Here is a 19,809-nt window from a genome sequence, read left to right as displayed (position 1 = left end):
AAATTGGCTTTTTAAAGCAAGCCAGGATTATTAATAATTTTACTATAGTTATTTGCTACTAGTCCTTATGGTGATACAATCTGAACCAGGTCTTGCCAGATCTAAGCACTACTATCTTAATGAAAATATTTTGATTCTGCTAACTTATCTATAGAATTAAAACTGCAGGCAACAATGCAAGATTGCCCAAAATTGCTATTATGATTATTACACATATTAATGTTTCTTACTTTGAATCTGAAACCGTATCTTCACTGGTTTCTGGAGTAACAGGTGCCTTTTCTTCATCCCCACTTTCATCAGTGACGTCATAAATAATAATGTCATCTGACAGTTGGTCTCTTTGCTTTAAACCATCACTCCTGTTATGTGAAACCTGTCCATTTACAAGCTGCAATAACATAATTGCATAATAAAGATAAAACAGGAATAAGGATAGAAATGTCTTCAAAGTGAATGAGAAACAAAGTGCTACCTTCAGAATGCATTTTAAATGGATTTACAAATCATTTAATTCCATAGCTATGGAATTAAAATATAATTTCTAACAGGATAATCATTAAATGTAAGAGTAATATCTTGACTAAAAGTAGTAGAGGCAATCCTCAACTTACAATAGTGATTGCTCAAAGTTACAATGACTGAAAAAAGTGACTTATGACCATTTTTCCCACTTAGGACCACATGGCCGCATGATCAAAATTCAGACTCACAGCAAATGACTCATATTTATCACAGTTACAGTGTCTTAGGGTCATATGATCACCCTTTGATAAACAAAGTCAATGGGGAAATCAGATTCACTTAACAACTGTGTCACTAACTTTTTTTTAATTTAGATTTAGATTTTATTTGTGATTTATAGGCCGCCCTTTTCCCTGAGGGGACTCAGGGCGGCTTACAATTCATGGGAGGGGGAGTGCAAGACAAAACATAAGACAATACGTGAATGAGAAAAAAATAAACAGGTAGCCAGCGCAGCTCGCGGAGGATAGGTGTTATGTGGGCGAACCGCGGTGCGCCCACGATCACTCGCGCGGCCGCATTCTGGACTAGCTGAAGTCGCCGGATGCTCTTCAAGGGCAGCCCCATGTAGAGCACATTGCAGTATTCCAGCCTAGCAGGAATACAACTGCAGTGATTCACTTAACAACTGTTAAGTGGCAAGGTCATAAAATGGGGAAAAACTCGCTTATTTGGGCTCAATTGTTGTAAATTGAGGATTGTAATACAGAGGTTCTTACTCAATTTAAGAGAAAGAAATGAACACACTTGAACCTAATCTCAGCCATAAATGAAGGATATTACATTATTCAAATGGTGTTTATTAGTAGTTCTCACTTCTGTTCTAGAGACATTAATTTAAGCCTTCATGGGATGATTCTGTCTTTTATCTCTTCCATCATCCAGCTACAATCCAGTGTTGACTCTTTCTTCACATCTGAGTGACATTAATTATGAAACTCTTAAGGAGTGGGATGCCAGTTCAGGTTTAAAACAAGGTTTCACTAATTTAAGAGGCTCTTCTGAGTTTTCTGCCTTTTGACCTGATGCTGCAACCATCAAAATTAATTAGTCTATCAATAACTCCATTTTGTAAAGATGGTGCAGTTTTGATTACTGTAATTTAACATTTTACTAGATATAAAACTGCCTTCCTGATACTCTCGCCCACAATCCGGTAGAGACTCTGGTTGCTGCCTGGCACTCGGCAGCATCGGAGTCCCTCGACCGGATTGCGCCACTATAGCCACTCCGAGGTGGTGGATCCCGGAGGCCTCCTTGGTTTACCGAGGAGCTCCGGGAGAGGAAACGCCGAAGGAGACGCCTAGAGCACCTGTGGAGGTCCGATAGATCCGAATCGAACCGAGCACTTTTAACAACCTGCACCAAGGAATACATCAGGGCACTTAGGGCAACAAAAAGAGCATATACTGCCTCCTTGGTTGCGTCCGCCGAGTCCCGTCCAGCCGCCCTGTTTAGGTTAACCTGTTCCCTCTTAAATAAGAGGGATACGGGGGACGGACCCCTTGCAGGGTAGGGCTGAAGACTATGCCCAGTTCTTGGCGGACAAAGTTGCTCGGTTTCGGTCGGATCTGGACTCCACCTTTGCAGATCCAGCCGAGGCACGAGTGGACGACCTGGTAGACCATCGCTGGGTTGAGTTTCAAGATGTTACCCCCGGGGACGTGGACAAGGCCATGAGGGCTGTGAGTGCCTCCACCTGTGCACTGGACCCGTGTCCCTCCTGGCTGGTTGCTAACAGCAGGGAGGTGACACGGGGCTGGATCCAAGCGGTTATTACCGCCTCACTTCGGGAGGGGCACTTCCCCGCCGCACTTAAAACGGCGGTGGTGAGACCCCTCCTGAAGAAACCATCTTTGGATCCAGCCGTACTTAACAACTACCGTCCAGTCTCCAACCTCCCCTTTATTGGGAAGGTTGTTGAGAAGGTGGTGGCCTACCAGCTTCAGCGGTCCTTGGAGGAAGCCGATTACCTGGACCCCTTCCAGTCCGGCTTCAGACCTGGTTACAGCACAGAAACCGCTTTGGTCGCATTGACCGATGATCTCTGGAGAGCCAGGGATGGAGGCCACGCCTCCATCTTGGTTCTTCTTGACCTCTCGGCGGCTTTCGATACCATCGACCATGGTATCCTTCTGCGACGACTGCGGGAGGTGGGGGTGGGAGGCACTGTTTTGCAGTGGTTCTCCTCCTACCTCTCGGACAGGTCGCAGTCGGTGTTGGTGGGGGGACAGAGATCGACCACGAGGCCCCTAACATATGGGGTGCCGCAGGGGTCGGTCCTGTCCCCCGTACTATTTAACATCTACATGAAACCGCTGGGCGAGATCATTCGGAGGCACGGGATAAGATACCATCAATATGCGGACGATACGCAGCTGTATCTGTCCGCCCCGTGCCAACTCAATGAAGCGGTGGACGTGATGAACCGGGGTCTTGAGACCGTTAGAGACTGGATGCGGGCTAACAAGCTTGTACTCAACCCGGAAAAGACCGAGTGGCTGTTGTGTTTCCCTCCCAATAATTTGGTTAGCGTTCCACCACTCAGGCTGGGGGGCCAAATTTTACACCCCTCAGACAGGGTTCGCAACTTGGGAGTCCTCCTGGACCCACAGCTGACCTTTGATCACCACCTGTCGGCTGTTACCAGGGGGGCATTCGCCCAGGTTCGCCTGGTGCGCCAGTTGCGACCCTACCTGAATCGGGAGGCCCTCACAACAGTCACTCGCGCCCTCGTGACCTCTAGGCTGGAATACTGCAACGTGCTCTACATGGGGCTGCCCTTGAAGAGCATCCGGCGACTTCAGCTAGTCCAGAACGCGGCCGCGCGAGTGATTGTGGGTGCACCTCGGTTCACCCACATAACACCTATCCTCCGCGAGCTGCGCTGGCTACCTGTTGATCTCCGTGTGCGCTTCAAGGTGCTTCTTACCACCTATAAAGCCCTTCATGGTAGTGGATCTGGGTACTTGAGAGACCGCCTCCTGCCGATTACCTCCTCGAGACCTATTAGATCTCATAGATTAGGCCTCCTCCGAGTGCCATCTGCCAGCCAGTGCCGGCTGGCCACTACGCGGAGTAGAGCCTTTTGAGTGGCAGCTCCGACCCTCTGGAATGATCTCCCCGTGGAGATTCGTACCCTCACCACCCTTCAGACCTTCCGCGTAGCCCTCAAGAGCTGGCTATCCCGCCAGGCCTGGGGGTAAAGATTTGATCCGCCCCCACCCGAATGTTGAATGAATGTTGTTTATTTTTTAATTATGTGTTATGTTATATGTTACTGTTTGTATCCCCTCCCTATAAGTTGTTAGCCGCCCTGAGTCCCCTCAGGGAAAAGGGCGGCCTATAAATAAACTTATTCCTATTCCTATTCCTATTCCTTTTTGTCTTTTAAACTACAAAAAAATAATTTTTAACCAAAGAATTTAAGGGAAAAATGCAACCCACAAAGAAATTAAAAATCTTAGTTAGGAATTGGAAATATGCCACAAACACAAGAATAATTAAACTTTGTAATTTTCTTTTTACTGGAACACAGACATTTGCACTGCATTGTAAAGTTTGGTTTAATGTAAACCATTATTTAATGTCTTTGTATTTGAAGTCATTATAGCTGAAGGAGAGGTGTTATATTCAACAGAGGAAATAAATGTTATTCTCTTAAAAACAAAATAATGGGCACAAATATGGACCAGCCATGTTTACTAAAAAATGGAATGGTTCAGAAAAGAAATGTAATGGGTAGAATAACTGGCAAGTTTATTCCAGTGGAAACCATTTTTACTAATCAAACTATGGGAGGGTGATGGCCTTTATTTCCTGCATCTTGAAAAACACTCAAGAAAGAGACTCAAAGTTTAAGAGCTGACTTAAGGGAGAATGTGGAACAATTTTCTACAAGGGTAGAAAAAGTACATCTGTGGAAAGTGACTTGCGGTTGCACAATTTTGATTCTGCCGTACAGGTAGTCCTCGACTTATGACCACAACTGAGCCCAAAGTTTCTGTTGCTAAATGAGTCATTTGTTAAGTGAGTTTTGCCCCATCTCACAACCTTTCCTGCCACATTTGTTAAGTGAATCACTGCAGTTGTTAAGATATACAGTTGTTGAGTGAATGCAGTTTCCCTGTTTCCCTTGTCAGAAGGTCACAAATATGATCCCATGGCCCCAGTTAACAAGTGTCTCAATTTTGATCACATGACCATGAGGATGCTGCAATGATCCAAGTGTGAAAAATGTTCATGTGATTTTTTTCATTGCCATTGTAACTTCGAATGATCACTAAATGAACTGTTATAGTTTGAGGATTACCTGAAATCTATAGGTCTACAGCCACAGTGAAAATTGTTGGAAGTCTCTGCTTAGAACTGAAATCACTAATCTCATATTAAACAAAACTTCATTTACACTGTTTTTCATCTGTATTTCTAGCATCCATATTAAGATAGTTCTCTGAAGGTTACTGTTAAATATGTTTTAAAATTAACTCACATGATGTTTGTTTTCTGATGAGTCTTTGACTATCTGCTGAAATAAGTTAGACTTTGAAGCCCCATTAGTATTCAGAAGCAGTGGGCTAAATCAGAAAAAAATATTGTAAATCAGTTGTAAAGATTACATTAACACCCCCCACCCACGGAACTCTGAAAAATAAGTTTACCGTTTACGTTTCAGACTCACAAGCTGATTATTCTGAACGAGAGTAACAATGAACTGCACAATCTGCAGAAAAAAGACAGAATGTTTTATTGCATTTCAATCTCAAAACAAAATTATATACCTCTGTTGAAATAAGTCTGAACTTAACAGAATGTGTTAATTTACATTGGAAATTAAGTTTCTTGTTCCTAAGAGAACAAATTGTTAGCCAAGTTGCACAAACACAAAAGAAGTTAATAATTTATTTGGATTTCTTCAGCAAATTCTCAAACATAAAAGCCTATATTTCAAGATTTATTCCAACTTTCCAACTGAAATAACATAGATAGAGTGCACGAGCACTATCACTTTGGGATCATGTCATTCTTAGATGCTTCAGATGTCTTGGGCATGTGAGAAGAGCAGGTTAGGGAAACTATCAACACCTCTGTGGTTCCTTGATACCTCTAGGAGATATTGATGCACTCCGTTCTGAAGAAATGTTCCCTAAAATAACCAATATTAGGCAACTATTGCCCTGCTTCTAATCTTGTCCTTTGAGGAAAGTTGTTGAGAAAATAATGTGGTTCCAGAGGCAGATGCTCTAGATTTAACAGATTATATGGATCTTTTTGAGCAATCCTAAAAATAAACAAAATGGGATTGGTTGTTTTAGTAGATGACCTTTGACACAGCTGTCTTGATCCTCCCTGACCTCTGAGGAACTTTCTAGACTGCCTACTATAGGCAGGTTGGGAATTCAAGACACTGTTATACAGTGTTCCACTCCTTCCAAAACAGTTCCAGTCAATGGCAATGGGGGAAGAAAAGGCTGGTTCCATGGAAGTTCTCTTGTCAGCTTCTACTGGGATTAAATATCTTGCTCCTGTTGTTTGACATGTACATGAGGCTGCTGGGAAAGATCTCCAGATAGTCTGGGTGAGGTATATTTTGCTCCTTGGAGTAAACAAGGAACACTCTTTTCCATATTCATTATAGTTTTTAGAAAGTTATCTGTATTAGTATAATATATTTTCTTAGTAACATCAATATTCACAAATAAAGCACTTACATTAGTAACTTGAGCTAGGATTTCTCCAATGAGGACAACTGATGGATAGCCAATAAAAGTATTTGAAATAATTCCTACATTACAATGTAGCCTAAAGCATCAAGTATTATATAAAAGGATTTCTGTAGAAGTAATAAGACTTTGCCATATATATTCCGTATCTGCCCTGATTAATTTTAGAGATTCTGATTTTGGAAAAAAATTTACTCTCCAATTGCTATCAGGAAAAATTATTTAATCTATCAATTTGTATTATATTCATTAAAGCCATTTTCTTTTCCTTCACATAGATTATGTATGAAAGTGAATCTCAGAAAAATTACCTTTCGAATAACTTGTTGCTGCTGTAGATGTTTTGCTCTCAATTCTGCTACCTCTCGCCAAAGAGATTCATTTTCTCTGTTTCAAGACATTCATAGTTAATGCAAAGATTAAAATGTTTGCATGTGAACATTAGAAATATATTCTGAAAAACAATATTAATAATCAATAATATGACACAGATAATCTCTTCTATTGGTATGAGACATATAATTTTTAAGGTTACAGTAGAAATTTTCATGTTAAAATGTTTGATATTAAAAGGCGAGTTTTCTGAATTTTGATAAACAATAGTTACATCACATTGACTAAAGTGTATTTTACCTCTTAAGTGCAGAAAGTCTGGATTCAATGGTTTCTTGTTTAATTTGAACCTTCTGAGCACTGCTTATAATTTTAGACAGATCTTCTTGGCGAATTTTATTTTCTTCAGGCTTTGTGGAAGAAACCTGTAAAAAAAATCATTCCAGATATAAATGAGTAATAATATACAAGTTGATAATAGCTTGAAATAGGTGTTCTGTGATAAGAGAAAGTGAAATTTGTTTTGGAAATGAATTCCAAAATATTATGATGCCTATGCTGTATGCATAATATAGGTGAATTTCAGCAAAATGTGTCCAAAGTTCTATACAATTTTTCACTAACCTTTCTTTTAATATGTTCCAGTAAGTCTTCCCGTCCTTGTTTGAAATAGGGATGTTGGAACTCAACAGGACCATCTCTTTCCAATTTAACAATACCAGAATCCACATGGACCACTTTACGGAAACCATCTAAAAAATTATACCCACAATGCAAAAATCAACAGGAATATTCAAAGGCTTCATTCAACAAAGTGAAGATTTCCATACTTATACCATTATCAAAACTGCAATTCTTATGTAAACAGTTTCACTAATGCACAACTGTCTTTTACTATCACCAAAATCCATTCTGTTAATTTCTACAGAAGCCATATATATAAAACAAAAAATTTCATTTCATTTCATTTTCCTTTATTTGTATGCCGCCCTTTTCCTTGGGGGGGACTCAGGACGGCTCACAATTCAAAAAGGGAGGGGGGGGGAAGACAAACAGTATTCAAATATGGAAACAATACAACATATTAAAAGAGAGAACAACAGTCACACAATTCGGGTGGGGTTGGAATCTTAACCCCAGGCAAGCCGGGATAGCCAGATCTTCAAAGCGGCGCGGAAGGATTGGAGGTTGGTGAGGGTCCGAATCTCCATGGGGAGTTCGTTCCAGAGGGTCGGAGCAGCCACCGAGAAGGCTCTCCTCCGGGTAGTTGCCAGTTTGCACTGGCTAGTAGATGGAATTCGGAGGAGGCCTAATCGATGCGATCGTATCGGTCTAGTGGAGGTAATTGGCAGTAGGCGGTCTCTCAAATACCCAGGCCCACTACCATGAAGGGCTTTATAGGTGATAAGTAGCACCTTGAAGCGCACCCGGAGATCGACAGGCAGCCAAAAAATCAACATAGGAAACAGTGCCTGATTATTTAGTTCTCCTTCTAGCGTCACAGATATTGCTGTATTTCTGGGAAGTACAGGGCAATTGTATATGCAACAGTTTTATTACTATACTGCTTGATACGTATAAAAAATACTACCACATTTCCCTGAAAATTTGACATGTACTGAAAATAAGGCCATGCCATATTTTCCGGGTAGGCAAAAATATAAGCCCTCCCCCCAAAATAAGCCCCCTGGATAACCCCCCCCCCCTTTAGGCAGGCAGAGTGCCACTCACCAACCTAGCAGTATCCCAAAGGTGCCAAGCCACGGGAGCCGGGGGGGGAAGGCGTTCACGTTGCTTGGCATCTTCGGGATATCACTAGGTTGATGAGTGGTGTTCCACCTGGCCGGAGGGAAGGGGTGTTGCTGGGTAGCTGCTTTCTTGCGAACGGGCTCCCAAAGAGCCGGACAAAACCTCAGTGGCGAACGGCTATGTTGCACTGTTGCACCAGCGCAACACAGCAGCCATGAGGTGACCACGCTCACGAGCAGCCACCCAGTAAATCCCCTTTCCAGCCAGGCACAGCGCCATTCACTGACTTACGGATATCCCAAAGGCACCAAGCCATGTGGCGCTTTGCCTGCCCCCTAGCTCCCACGGCTTGGCGGCTTCGGAATACTCCTAGGTCAGTGAATGGCGCTCTGAACGGCTGGAGAGTGGGGTTGCACGAGCGCCTGTTCCACCCCCAGCTCGCGTGCCTCCCAGCCTCACCATGCCCTGGCCCAGCTCTCCTTGCAGGGTCAGGGCACCACCACCACCGCCGCTCTCCCAGCATGGCTTCTCCGGCTTCCAAACTCTGGAGATCGGCTGCTGAGTCTTCCGGCAGCAGCCGCTCTGAGAGTTCACTCTATGGTTGTGGGCAAGCTGCTGAGAGTCTTCCATAGCCATATTTTGGGGATCAATAAAACTCTGTCTTATTTCGGGGAAACACGGTATAAAAGTACAGTTCACCACTTCTTCTGGATCTGAGCCAGATAGTTTAAATCTGGAAGCAAAACTAAGAAAAACACTATATCTTAACTAGTCCTAGACTACAGGAACACATGCTCTAAATACGTTTAACAAATACATGCTACTATCCTAATATGGTATAACACTGTATTTTTCTAAGAAAACTGCACTGATATGTTTACTACTATGATTTTCATTTGAAATTTTAGCCAACCAGAACTTTCTCCCCAAAGAATTTCTCTCAGCAAACTAATACCCATGAAAAGCAAACAAAAATAATTTTAATCTATTCCATTCTCTCATCACCTTTCTCTACATGCGAAAGAATGCCATAACCATCTAGAATAGATTTTGTAGACTTTTGGGTACAAAAGATTGCAAGGATAGAAGGAAATCCGCAGAAACTGCCTCCTTTCCAAGTCAACTAATGGGAATGTTCTACTGTAGCAAACATTTCCCCTTGTTGGAAAGTGTTCTTCCAACTTGCAGGAAGACTACAATGAATTCAAGCTATAATGTATAAACAAGATTTCCTTCCCAAAATTGGGAGATAAATTGATATAATATTCAATAATGATACACAGCATGAAAAAAGTATTAACTATCCTTCATGGGTTTTAGTGTTTCAGAGGACCCTGTCACTTGGCATTGAACATTTCAGCAAATGCAATTCCTAAAATATAGCAACTATATTCCTTAGAAAATTGTTTATGTTCATGATCAAAATTAAATCTGAATGACTGACAGAATGTGCTAGTGTAAACAAAAAAAATGAAACTACTTCAAGATTAATAGTATAAAATGTTCTATATTTTAAGTGTAGATCTAAATATATAATAGTGCATATTACTAAAAAAAATCCTTACACATATTTAGCTGCCTCACAAAGCTTGCCATGTTGTTGTGCTTGAAGTACTTTGGAAGAATCTCTTTGGCAAACCTTTGTTCATCCAATACGAGGAAACTCTGGCCATTCTGAAATTAAAAAGTCACACACAATTATGATCAGAATCTACATAAAATGAAAAACATTTTGATATATATTTGAAACTAACTTCTCACTGAAGCATTCTTTAATGCAAATATAACCTCCAATTAAAAAATATATAGTTAATAACAAAATTATAAGAGCTTTCACTGAAAATAGTAATGATTATGAAAAAGATTAACACAGAAGAGGCAAGTCATGAATACATTAATGACAGTAACTCAGATCAAATTACAGGACAGTTTAATATTATGCTTGACCATATAAGAACTGTCTAATAAGTGAATTTTAGTTACAGGTTATTTGGTTGGTTCTAAAACACACAATTTTTATTACTTCTACTTTTAAGAGCCATAGTGGCACAGTGGTTAGAATGCAGTATTGCAGGCTAACTCACTGCTCACTGCCAGGACTTTGATCCTCATCTGCTCAAGGTTGACTCAGCCTTCTATCCTTCCAAGGTTGGTGAAATTAGGAGTTAGATTGTTGAGGGCAATATGCTGACTCTGTAAACTGCTTAGAGAGGGCTGTAAAAGCACTGTGAAACTGTATATAGGTCTTAACTGCTATTGCTATTGTTTTGCTGCTATGACATATCCTTGGAAAAAATGTAAAGAATAATAGTTTTGGCACAGTAATCACAAGGAAATAAGCTAGAAAAGATGTTCTTCCTTTTTATTTATTTATTCATCTGGGGAAATATCAATTGCCTAGTGAAATAAGTAACACAAACTATCAGGGAATATGGTTCTTACATTCTATGAAAAAAGGGAATATTCAAATAAATAAATTATGAAGAAAATTTAACTTTGAAATGGAAGAATAAAACCAAAATATAAAAGATATAGGCAATGTGTCTAAACAAAAATGCAGTCTAATTAATAGACTAACAGAACAGCAAATTGATTAAGAACCCAGAGGATGTAATAGGAAATTATTCATTAGAACAGCAGGTTAAGAAACAAAATCATTGCAAGACTCAGACATATTTTTTTGGTGTAAAAAGACTGAAAAGAAAAAAGAAAAAGGAGGTAGAAGCAGACCTTGCACATAAAGCAATATAGTCAGACTGGGCCCTTGATAGATACTGCCATAGCTTGGCATATGTGACATAAACATATTATTTTAACTACTAATTTAAAATAGTAGCTGTAGTATCTCTAGCATATTGAGCCACAGTGGTGCAGTGGTTAGAGTGCGGTACAATAGGCTATTTATTCTGACTGCCGGCTGACTGCAATTTGGCAGTTCAAATCTCACCAGGCTCAAGGTTGACACAGCCTTCCATCCTTCCAAGGTGGGGACATGAGTACGCAAATTGGGGGGGGGGGGCAATATGCTGACTCTGTAAAACCGCTTAGAGAGGGCTATAAAGTACTAAAGTAGTATATAAGGCAGTGATGGCGAACCTATGACACGCGTGTCAGTGCTGACACGCGTAGCCATTTGGGGTGAGACGCACAGGATTTCATGCGATTCATCCTCGGCTCCTGCACGGCCGCCGAGGATGAAAGAATCTGTGCTGGAGGAACGGGGGGGCGGGACGTGTGATCTCCCCCGCCCACACTCACTGTATCGCCGCCGCCCCTTTCTGAGCGCAGGGGCTGCTGGTAAGGCTGTGCGTGCCGTGCGCACACACGTCATCAGCGCGGCGAGGGAGGACCCGCAGGAGAGGAGCGCAGGAACAGTGCGCGCCTCTCTCCAGTCAGGCCGGCACAGAGAGTCTACTCCTGGGACTGTCGGTTACGACCGCACCACAGCAGGGAACAGCGGAGTGCCAACGGGAACTGTGAGCGCCATTAGCAGCAACTATTGGGGTGCCATGGACTTGTAATTGCCCACAATAACTGAGATAAGTGAGGGGGAGGTTGTGTTAGCTTGTTAGGGTAGTTAACGTCCTCATCAACATGCCGCTCCGGCCCGCCCCCGCTATAAATATTCATATTCTTCGCCCTCGCGTCACTAGGAATATTCATAGCAGGGGCGGGCTGGAGCGGCATGTTGATGAGGACGTGGAGCTGGAAGCAGCCGACTCCACAGCCCTGGTTCACGGCACCCCAAACAAGTTCAATAATATCAAGGGCAACATACGAAATCGACTGATGAACAAAGAAGTTACTAAGCAGGTATGTTAAATAATTTGTTTTTGGTTTATTAAATACAATTATATATTGCAATTATACATTTTTGTAGTTTAAACTATAAATTGCGCAAAATTATGTTTTTGTCGAAGTGACACACAACGCGAGTTATGCTCGATTTTTTGCCGATTTTTGACACACCACGCCAAAAAGGTTGCCCATCACTGATATAAGGGCTATATTACCAGATATCATTTTTATATAGATTTTATTATATGTATGTGAACCAGTTTTGTGTAGTGGTTAAAGTACTAGATTAGAAAGTAGAGGATCCTGAGTTCTAGTCCTGCCTTATGCACAAAGCTAGTAGGGTGACCTTGGATAACTCAGGCTTTCTCAGCTATAGGAAGAAGGTGGCAACGGCAAACCAATCCCAAAGTCTTGCCAATCACATTGTAGGGACATGTTCAGGCTGTCAGGAGTCAACCCTAGCTTTAAGACACTCCCCCCTCCACCCACAAAAGTGTGGGTATATGTTTAAATAGTTTTATATACTATCAAAATTAGGACTAGAATCTCAGTCACTGAGTGAAGCACTAAGCAAGATGTCATGCGACTACTTTGCTCAACAACCACAATCCTGGCAATCATGGTTGTGATTAAGTGGTCTTGTGGATCACACAGAGTTGTAGGTAAGGAGAATGAGTTCCCTGGGGGAGGCTTCTCTCAGGAGCTGAAAGTCCTCCCTGCCAAAAATCAAAGCAGCATTTTCAGCCCTGAGCAGATACTCCTTCACATTCTGTGATGGGCCTCCATCATCAACCACCTGAGATCCTCTGCCCTTTTTCCATATCACACTGCATCTCCATTCTCTCCTTAGATTTCAGCTTCCTCTCATCTTTGGGGGTGGCTGAAAAAGCTGACAAAGAAAAGAATTCAGCTTACCTCTTTATACAGAAGGAAACTCCTTCAGGAGGGTGCAGGAATGGAGCTCAAATCTTCAGCGTTTGAGTTCCATTTTGGCACTCTCCTGGAGTTCAGTTTCTTTCTGTATGCGGAAAAGAAAATGTCCAGTAAGATGCAGGAATACAGCCCAAATATTGAAGATTTGACCTCTGTTCCTGCACCCTGCCAAAGGACATCAGTTACCATTAATGGGAAGGTGCAGCAGGATGCAGTAATGAAGCAAAATTTTGTATTTGTATTTGTTTATTATTTATAGGCCGCCCTTTTCCCTCAGGGGACTCAGGGCGGCTTACAATTTATGGGGAGGGGAATACAAGACAAGACATGAGACAATACATAAGTAAAAATAGAACACAACATTCATTCATCATTCGGGTGGGGACGGATTAGAATCTTTATCCCCAGGCCTGACGGGATAGCCAGGTCTTGAGGGCTGTGCGGAAGGTCTGGACAGTGGTGAGGGTGCGAATCTCCACGGGGAGGTCGTTCCAAAGGGTCGGAGCTACTACTGAAAAAGCTCTCCTCCGCGTAGTTGCCAGTCGACACTGACTGGCGGATGGAACTCGGAGGAGGCCTAATCTGTGTGATCTAATAGGTCGTAGGGAGGTAATTGGCAGGAGGCGGTCTCTCAAGTACTCAGATCCACTCCCATGGAGGGCTTTATGGGTGGTAAGTAGCACCTTGAAGCGCACCCGGAGATCAACAGGTAGCCAGCGCAGCTCGCGGAGGATAGGTGTTATGTGGGTGAACCGCGGTGCGCCCACAATCACTCGCGCGGCCGCATTCTGGACTAGCTGAAGTCGCCAGATGCTCTTCAAGGGCAGCCCCATGTAGAGCACGTTGCAGTATTCCAGCCTAGAGGTCACAAGGGCCCGAGTGACCGTTGTGAGAGCCTCCCGGTTCAGGTAGGGTCGCAACTGGCGCACCAGGCGAACCTGGGCAAATGCCCCCCTGGTCACAGCCGACAGGTGGTGGTCAAAGGTCAGCTGTAGGTCCAGGAGGACTCCCAAGTTGCGAACCCTGTCTGAGGGGTGTAAAATTTGGCCCCCCAGCCTGAGTGATGGAACACTAGCCAAATTATTGGGAGGGAAACACAACAGCCACTCGGTCTTGTCCGGGTTGAGTACCAGTTTGTTAGCTCTCATCCAGTCCCTAACGGCTTCGAGACCTCCGTTCATCACGTCCACCGCTTCATTGAGTTGGCACGGGGCAGACAGATACAACTGGGTATCATCCGCGTATTGGTGGTATCTTATCCCGTGCCTCCGAATGATCTCACCCAGCGGTTTCATGTAGATGTTAAATAGTAGGGGGGATAAGACCGAGCCCTGCGGCACCCCATATGTTAGGGGCCTAGGGGTCGATCTCTGCCCCCCAACCAACACCGACTGCGACCTGTCCGAGAGGTAGGAGGAGAACCACTGCAAAACAGTGCCTCCCACCCCCACCTCCCACAGTCGTCGCAGAAGGATACCATGGTCGATGGTATCGAAAGCTGCCGAGAGGTCAAGGAGAACCAGGATGGATGCATGGCCTCCATCCCTGGCTCTCCAGAGATCATCAGTCAATGCGACCAAAGCGGTTTCTGTGCTGTAACCAGGTCTGAAGCCGAACTGGAAAGGGTCAAGGTAACTAGCTTCCTCCAAGGACCGTTGAAGCTGGAAGGCCACCACCTTCTCAACAACCTTCCCAACAAAGGGGAGGTTGGAGACTGGACGGTAATTGTTGAGAACGGCTAGATCCAAAGATGGTTTCTTCAGGAGGGGTCTCACCACCGCCGCTTTAAGTGCGGAGGGGAAGTGCCCCTCCCAAAGGGAGGCGGTAACGACCGCCTGGATCCAGCCTGGACCGCCTGGATCCAATCTTTAGGATTCAAGCTGTTTCTGCACTTGAGTTCAGCTCCCCTTGGCAGGCAGCTTTTCAGCCACCCTCCAGAGACAGGAAGCAGTTCTCTCAGCAAGAAGCAGCAGCTTGAAACTTTCCCTGCCAGCTTCCCCTCTGACTTTCTTGATACGTTGGCAAAGATTGCAAACAGCTATCATTATAATCATTGGATTATTGGCTATCCCCTTGTAAGTGCGAATAGATTGCCAAATACCAGATTGTGATCCTGTGACTATAAGCATAGTGGTGCAATGTTTTGTGATGGCTAAAGTGCTTTACCGGCTATAAAGCATCATTTCCAGTGTACTAATATTAAATGAATGGTCATAGGTTGAGCACTTCCTGTATATTAATTTATTTCTTGTAAGAGGCTTATAACATAACTGAATATTATGTATATAATTCAAATAACAAACCAAACATTATGGCTTTCCCAAATTAAGTCAGTATTTGAACTTGAGATTTTTCTGGTCATCTCTCTAAATTATATATTTTAGGGAGATTAATCTTAAATATAGTTGTGATCCTTAATAGCCCCAGCTACAAAATCAAACACATGACAATGGTTGCAAAAGGAGTCAGTATGAGATAATCTGCCTATCATTCTGTCATTATAAAAGAATAACAATTATTACTCTATCTCCTTCATATATGAGACAAGATGATCATTTTACTTTTAAACCAGAGATACCCGGCCAGTATGGTAGCTACTTGCTAATAGCATCAACATAAAATCACACTGATATAGATTTAATACACCAGTGTATCATGGGATCTTCCAGAAAATGGGATTTAGAAACAATTATATTCTTGAAGACTAGAATTTATAGACCTATTTTTATATCATTAAGATAACCTAATTGCCTACTTTACCTACTACTGATTGATCCAAAATTAAACATTAGAATAAAGAACAATTAAATACCCAACTTATCATATGTTAAAAATAAAAAGGCACATGCAAGTGGACACTGCATAAAGACAATGTAAATTGTATGATAATTGATCGCCCTAGTTTTCAATTCCTCGGTTGCAACCTGTACAGAATCAAAAAATAATCTTAAAAGTAACAAAACAAATACTATTCCCTGTGCCAGCAAAAATAGAAAGTGGTATAAGATAATTTCATATTTTTTTCTAATATTATATTCCTCTGAGGAAAAAAAACAACTTTGAAATCGTAACAAGGAAACAGATTTTTTACAACAGTTACACCATCTCTCCATCTCCAAATATAAGTATTTGGAACAAGAACAGAGGTGGTAAATTCTTTCACCTTCACGTCTAATATTTTTGTAAGCAGTTTCCTCAGCATAAAAGAGTAACTTAACTGTTACAGTGTATTCTGTGTAATATTTTGAAACCAAATACTGATCTATGGAGCAACTATATCTCCCAGTACTGTATTAGGCTATATTTGCACTATTTCCATGTATTAAATCAGACTCAAGACCAAGGACATGCATATGCTGAAAATACTCCAATATCTATAGGGAGGTCTACCAAAATAAGCCATATTAATGACATTTGAATCTAATGATATTATACAAAGCTTCTCCCCCCCCCCACAAAAACTTGGAACTTATGAAGTCATCTGGTTACTAATAGGTAAATGATAGTATTATTACCACAAATTGTGACAAACAGAAAAGCAGTTTGACTACCCTACCATCAGTTAATAATTAACCCCTAATTGGATTTGCTTATGTTTTCCTTTCCATTATATTTGAACTCAATCATTTATGGGATTGATATTACTATATTTGACCATCTTTTATTTAGACTAAGAAAATGTATGAATTTACTCTTGCTAGAGCAAAGCAAAATAGATAGTCAGGACTCTTCTGTTGACATTCCTGATCATTTCTAAACCTATTTAAATGTTAATAGTCAACAGACCAGAGCTAAGGTAGTTAACAATAAAAAGAACAGATAGACCAGTGATGGCGAACCTATGACACGCGTGTCAGTGCTGACACGCGTAGCCATTTGGGGTGAGACGCACAGGATTTCATGCGATTCATCCTCGGCTCCTGCACGGCCGCCGAGGATGAAAGAATCTGTGCTGGAGGAACGGGGGGGGGCGGGACGTGTGATCTCCCCCGCCCACACTCACTTACTGTATCGCCGCCGCCCCTTTCTGAGCGAAGGGGCTGCTGGTAAGGCGTGCGTGCCGTGCGCACACACGTCATCAGCACGGCGAGGGAGGACCCGCAGGAGAGGAGCGCGGGAACAGTGCGCGCCTCTCTCCAGTCAGGCCGGCACAGAGAGTCTACTCCTGGGACTGTCGGTTACGACCGCACCACACTTATCTCAGTTCACAGCAGGGCTGTGGAGTCTGCTGCTTCCAGCTCCACGTCCTCATCAACATGCCACTCCGGCCCACCCCCGCTATGAATATTCATATTCTTCGCCCTCGCGTCACTAGGAATATTCATAGCAGGGGCGGGCTGGAGCGGCATGTTGATGAGGACGTGGAGCTGGAAGCAGCCGACTCCACAGCCCTGGTTCACGGCACCCCAAACAAGTTCAATAATATCAAGGGCAACATACGAAATCGACTGATGAACAAAGAAGTTACTAAGCAGGTATGTTAAATAATTTGTTTTTGGTTTATTAAATACAATTATATATTGCAATTATACATTTTTGTAGTTTAAACTATAAATTGCGCAAAATTATGTTTTTGTCGAAGTGACACACAACGCGAGTTATGCTCGATTTTTTGCCGATTTTTGACACACCATGCCAAAAAGGTTGCCCATCACTGAGATAGACTGTGAAAACAATACACAAATACATCACAATAGTGTCCTAAGTACTATTCTAAACCAGTGTTTTTCAACCTTTTTTGTGCAAAGGCACACTTTTTTAATGAAAAAAATCACGAGGCACACCACCATTAGAAAATGTTAAAAAAATTTAACTCTGTGCCTATATTGACTATATATAAAGTAATTTTCCCACGGCACACCTTACACTATGTCACGGCACACTAGTGTGCCGCGGCACAGTGGTTGAAAAACACTGTTCTAAACAACACTCCTGTTAGTAGATTGCTTCCTACTTCTAACAGCCACTGACAGAAAATTAGCTACCAAGAAGAGATTTTAAAATTTTATCTTCCAGCAAATATTTAATTAGTGGATCTTTCTGAATTGAACTACAGTCAATACAGTTATAACCTATCAATGGTGGGCTCCAGTTTAAAAATTGCAGAAGAATGTGGGGCACAAACACCACTTCCTGTTTATTAAAAGGACAAACCCTCCAACACAAACACTTTTCTTGCAAAAACCTTGAGGCAAGTACATACAGAAAAACTTTTCAAATAAAATGCCAAACTTGACTTGCTGAACAAGAAAAATAAAATAATCTGAGACAGCCAGAAGACACTTATGGAAAATGCAGATTTGCATCCAACTTGAGAACGAACCGGTGACAGCCCAATATAAAAGTGAATTCTTCCAGTTACTAGTGGCCAACCATAAGGAGACAGACCAATTACTGCATTTTGGGATCCTGAAGAAGACAATTTCCTGAGGTGCAGGAGCAAGGAGGCTGGTAGTGTGGCTTTCATTTTTGAGGTTATTACTAACTCAAGCGTGAGGCAACCATATCAATTATTTAAATAAGTAGTTCAGGGCATAGAATCAGTATGAACATTAATTGATGAGTGCATTTCAACACACTCTTTTGTGTACAAAATTAACACTATCAGGAAGCACCACATACACAAAGTCAAGACTATTCCATGCACGTTTCCTTAGGCGCAGGAACAGTTTGATTTCGAGCAGAGATGTCAAGAGGATGGTTAACTAGCTAACAGCTATCAGCTTCCTCAACCAGGGCTAACTGGGCATGTTTCAGGATTCCCACTAGCGGCACCAAGGAATCTCTCTCCAGTTCTGCATACATCCCAGAGATCTCCCCCCCCCCCCGGTGCCGGTATCGGTCCAGGCCCTTCTGGATCCCTCGGCGGCCTTGCAGTCCGCCATGTGACAGTTGAGGCCTCCCGACGGCCTCGTCTCCGGGAAGGACGGGGGGCGCGACATGGGCCCGGAGGAAACGACCGATACGGGGGCGGGAAGTGACAGGATCCGAAGACCGTCGGTGATCTCGGGACAAACCTTCACCCGGGGAAAAAAACGTGACTCACGCCGGATCACGCCCCCTTCCTCGTACACCGCCTCCTGCCGGGCCTTTTGTCGCGCCCGAGGGGGCCGTACGGGCGAGACCGCGAAAGTAAGGCTCCGGGGCGGCAGTCGGGAGGAAAAGGCCGGTCCCCCACTTCGCGGCTGGCCTCTCTCAAGAACGCCTACCTGGCTCCAGGTGATGAGCTGGTTACTGGGCGCGTCGCCCACCAGAGCCCAAAGTTTACTTAGAAAGGCCGGGACTGCCGTGGCCGCGGCGGCGGCGGTGGCAGCGGCGCCCGTACTGGCCGCCGACATGACTGGCTGCTGCTGCTGCTTCATGACGGCTCGAAGAAGAGGGGGCGAGAGCGGGGGGCAATCCGGACCGCTGTCCTTCTTCCTCACGGCGCGGCGGCGGCGCCGGTCGTTCCTTGAACTGGCGCGCCTGCGCAGGCTCGCGAGACACGCGCGAGGCCGGGAGCCGCTTCTTCACCCTACCTTTTACATAACGGGACCACGTGCGCGGCCCTCGCGAACCACAACAGCCAGAAGCCTCGGCTACCATTGGATGAGGGGCTCGCGGGCTTGCCATTGGCTTGGCGCGGCGGGAGACGGAAATTTCCACCGACTGGAATGCAAAAGAGCGACTCGAGGCAGCCAATGAGAGAAGCGTTCGCCTAATAAGAATGAAAGAATCGCGCGCGCGTCAGGTGAAAAGAACGGGGGGG

General features: G+C 43.5%; 1 protein-coding gene across 2 annotated transcripts in view; it reads right to left on the bottom strand.

The window, feature by feature from the left end:
• HSF2 (heat shock transcription factor 2) overlaps positions 1-19,809 on the bottom strand; it is a 26,613-nt gene extending 6,804 nt beyond the window's left edge. The window contains exons 1-8 of one of the 2 annotated variants that reach the window (XM_032215002.1): positions 19,271-19,809; positions 9,896-10,004; positions 7,206-7,333; positions 6,882-7,006; positions 6,560-6,635; positions 5,187-5,248; positions 5,018-5,102; positions 231-391 (exon numbers count right to left, since the gene is read on the bottom strand). In XM_032215002.1, coding sequence (XP_032070893.1) covers positions 231-391; positions 5,018-5,102; positions 5,187-5,248; positions 6,560-6,635; positions 6,882-7,006; positions 7,206-7,333; positions 9,896-10,004; positions 19,271-19,423 — 899 coding nt within the window. In that variant the 5' untranslated portion in view covers positions 19,424-19,809. Of the gene's footprint in view, positions 1-230; positions 392-5,017; positions 5,103-5,186; positions 5,249-6,559; positions 6,636-6,881; positions 7,007-7,205; positions 7,334-9,895; positions 10,005-19,107; positions 19,235-19,270 lie in introns of those variants that run through there. The other variant, XM_032215003.1, reaches the window with a different exon arrangement.

The sequence above is a fragment of the Thamnophis elegans genome, chromosome 4 (assembly GCF_009769535.1).
Source record: "Thamnophis elegans isolate rThaEle1 chromosome 4, rThaEle1.pri, whole genome shotgun sequence".
NCBI classification, from domain to species: domain Eukaryota; kingdom Metazoa; phylum Chordata; class Lepidosauria; order Squamata; family Colubridae; genus Thamnophis; species Thamnophis elegans.
The sequence above is the reverse complement of the archived record's forward strand: the minus strand, read 5'-3'. Positions and strand labels throughout refer to the sequence as shown.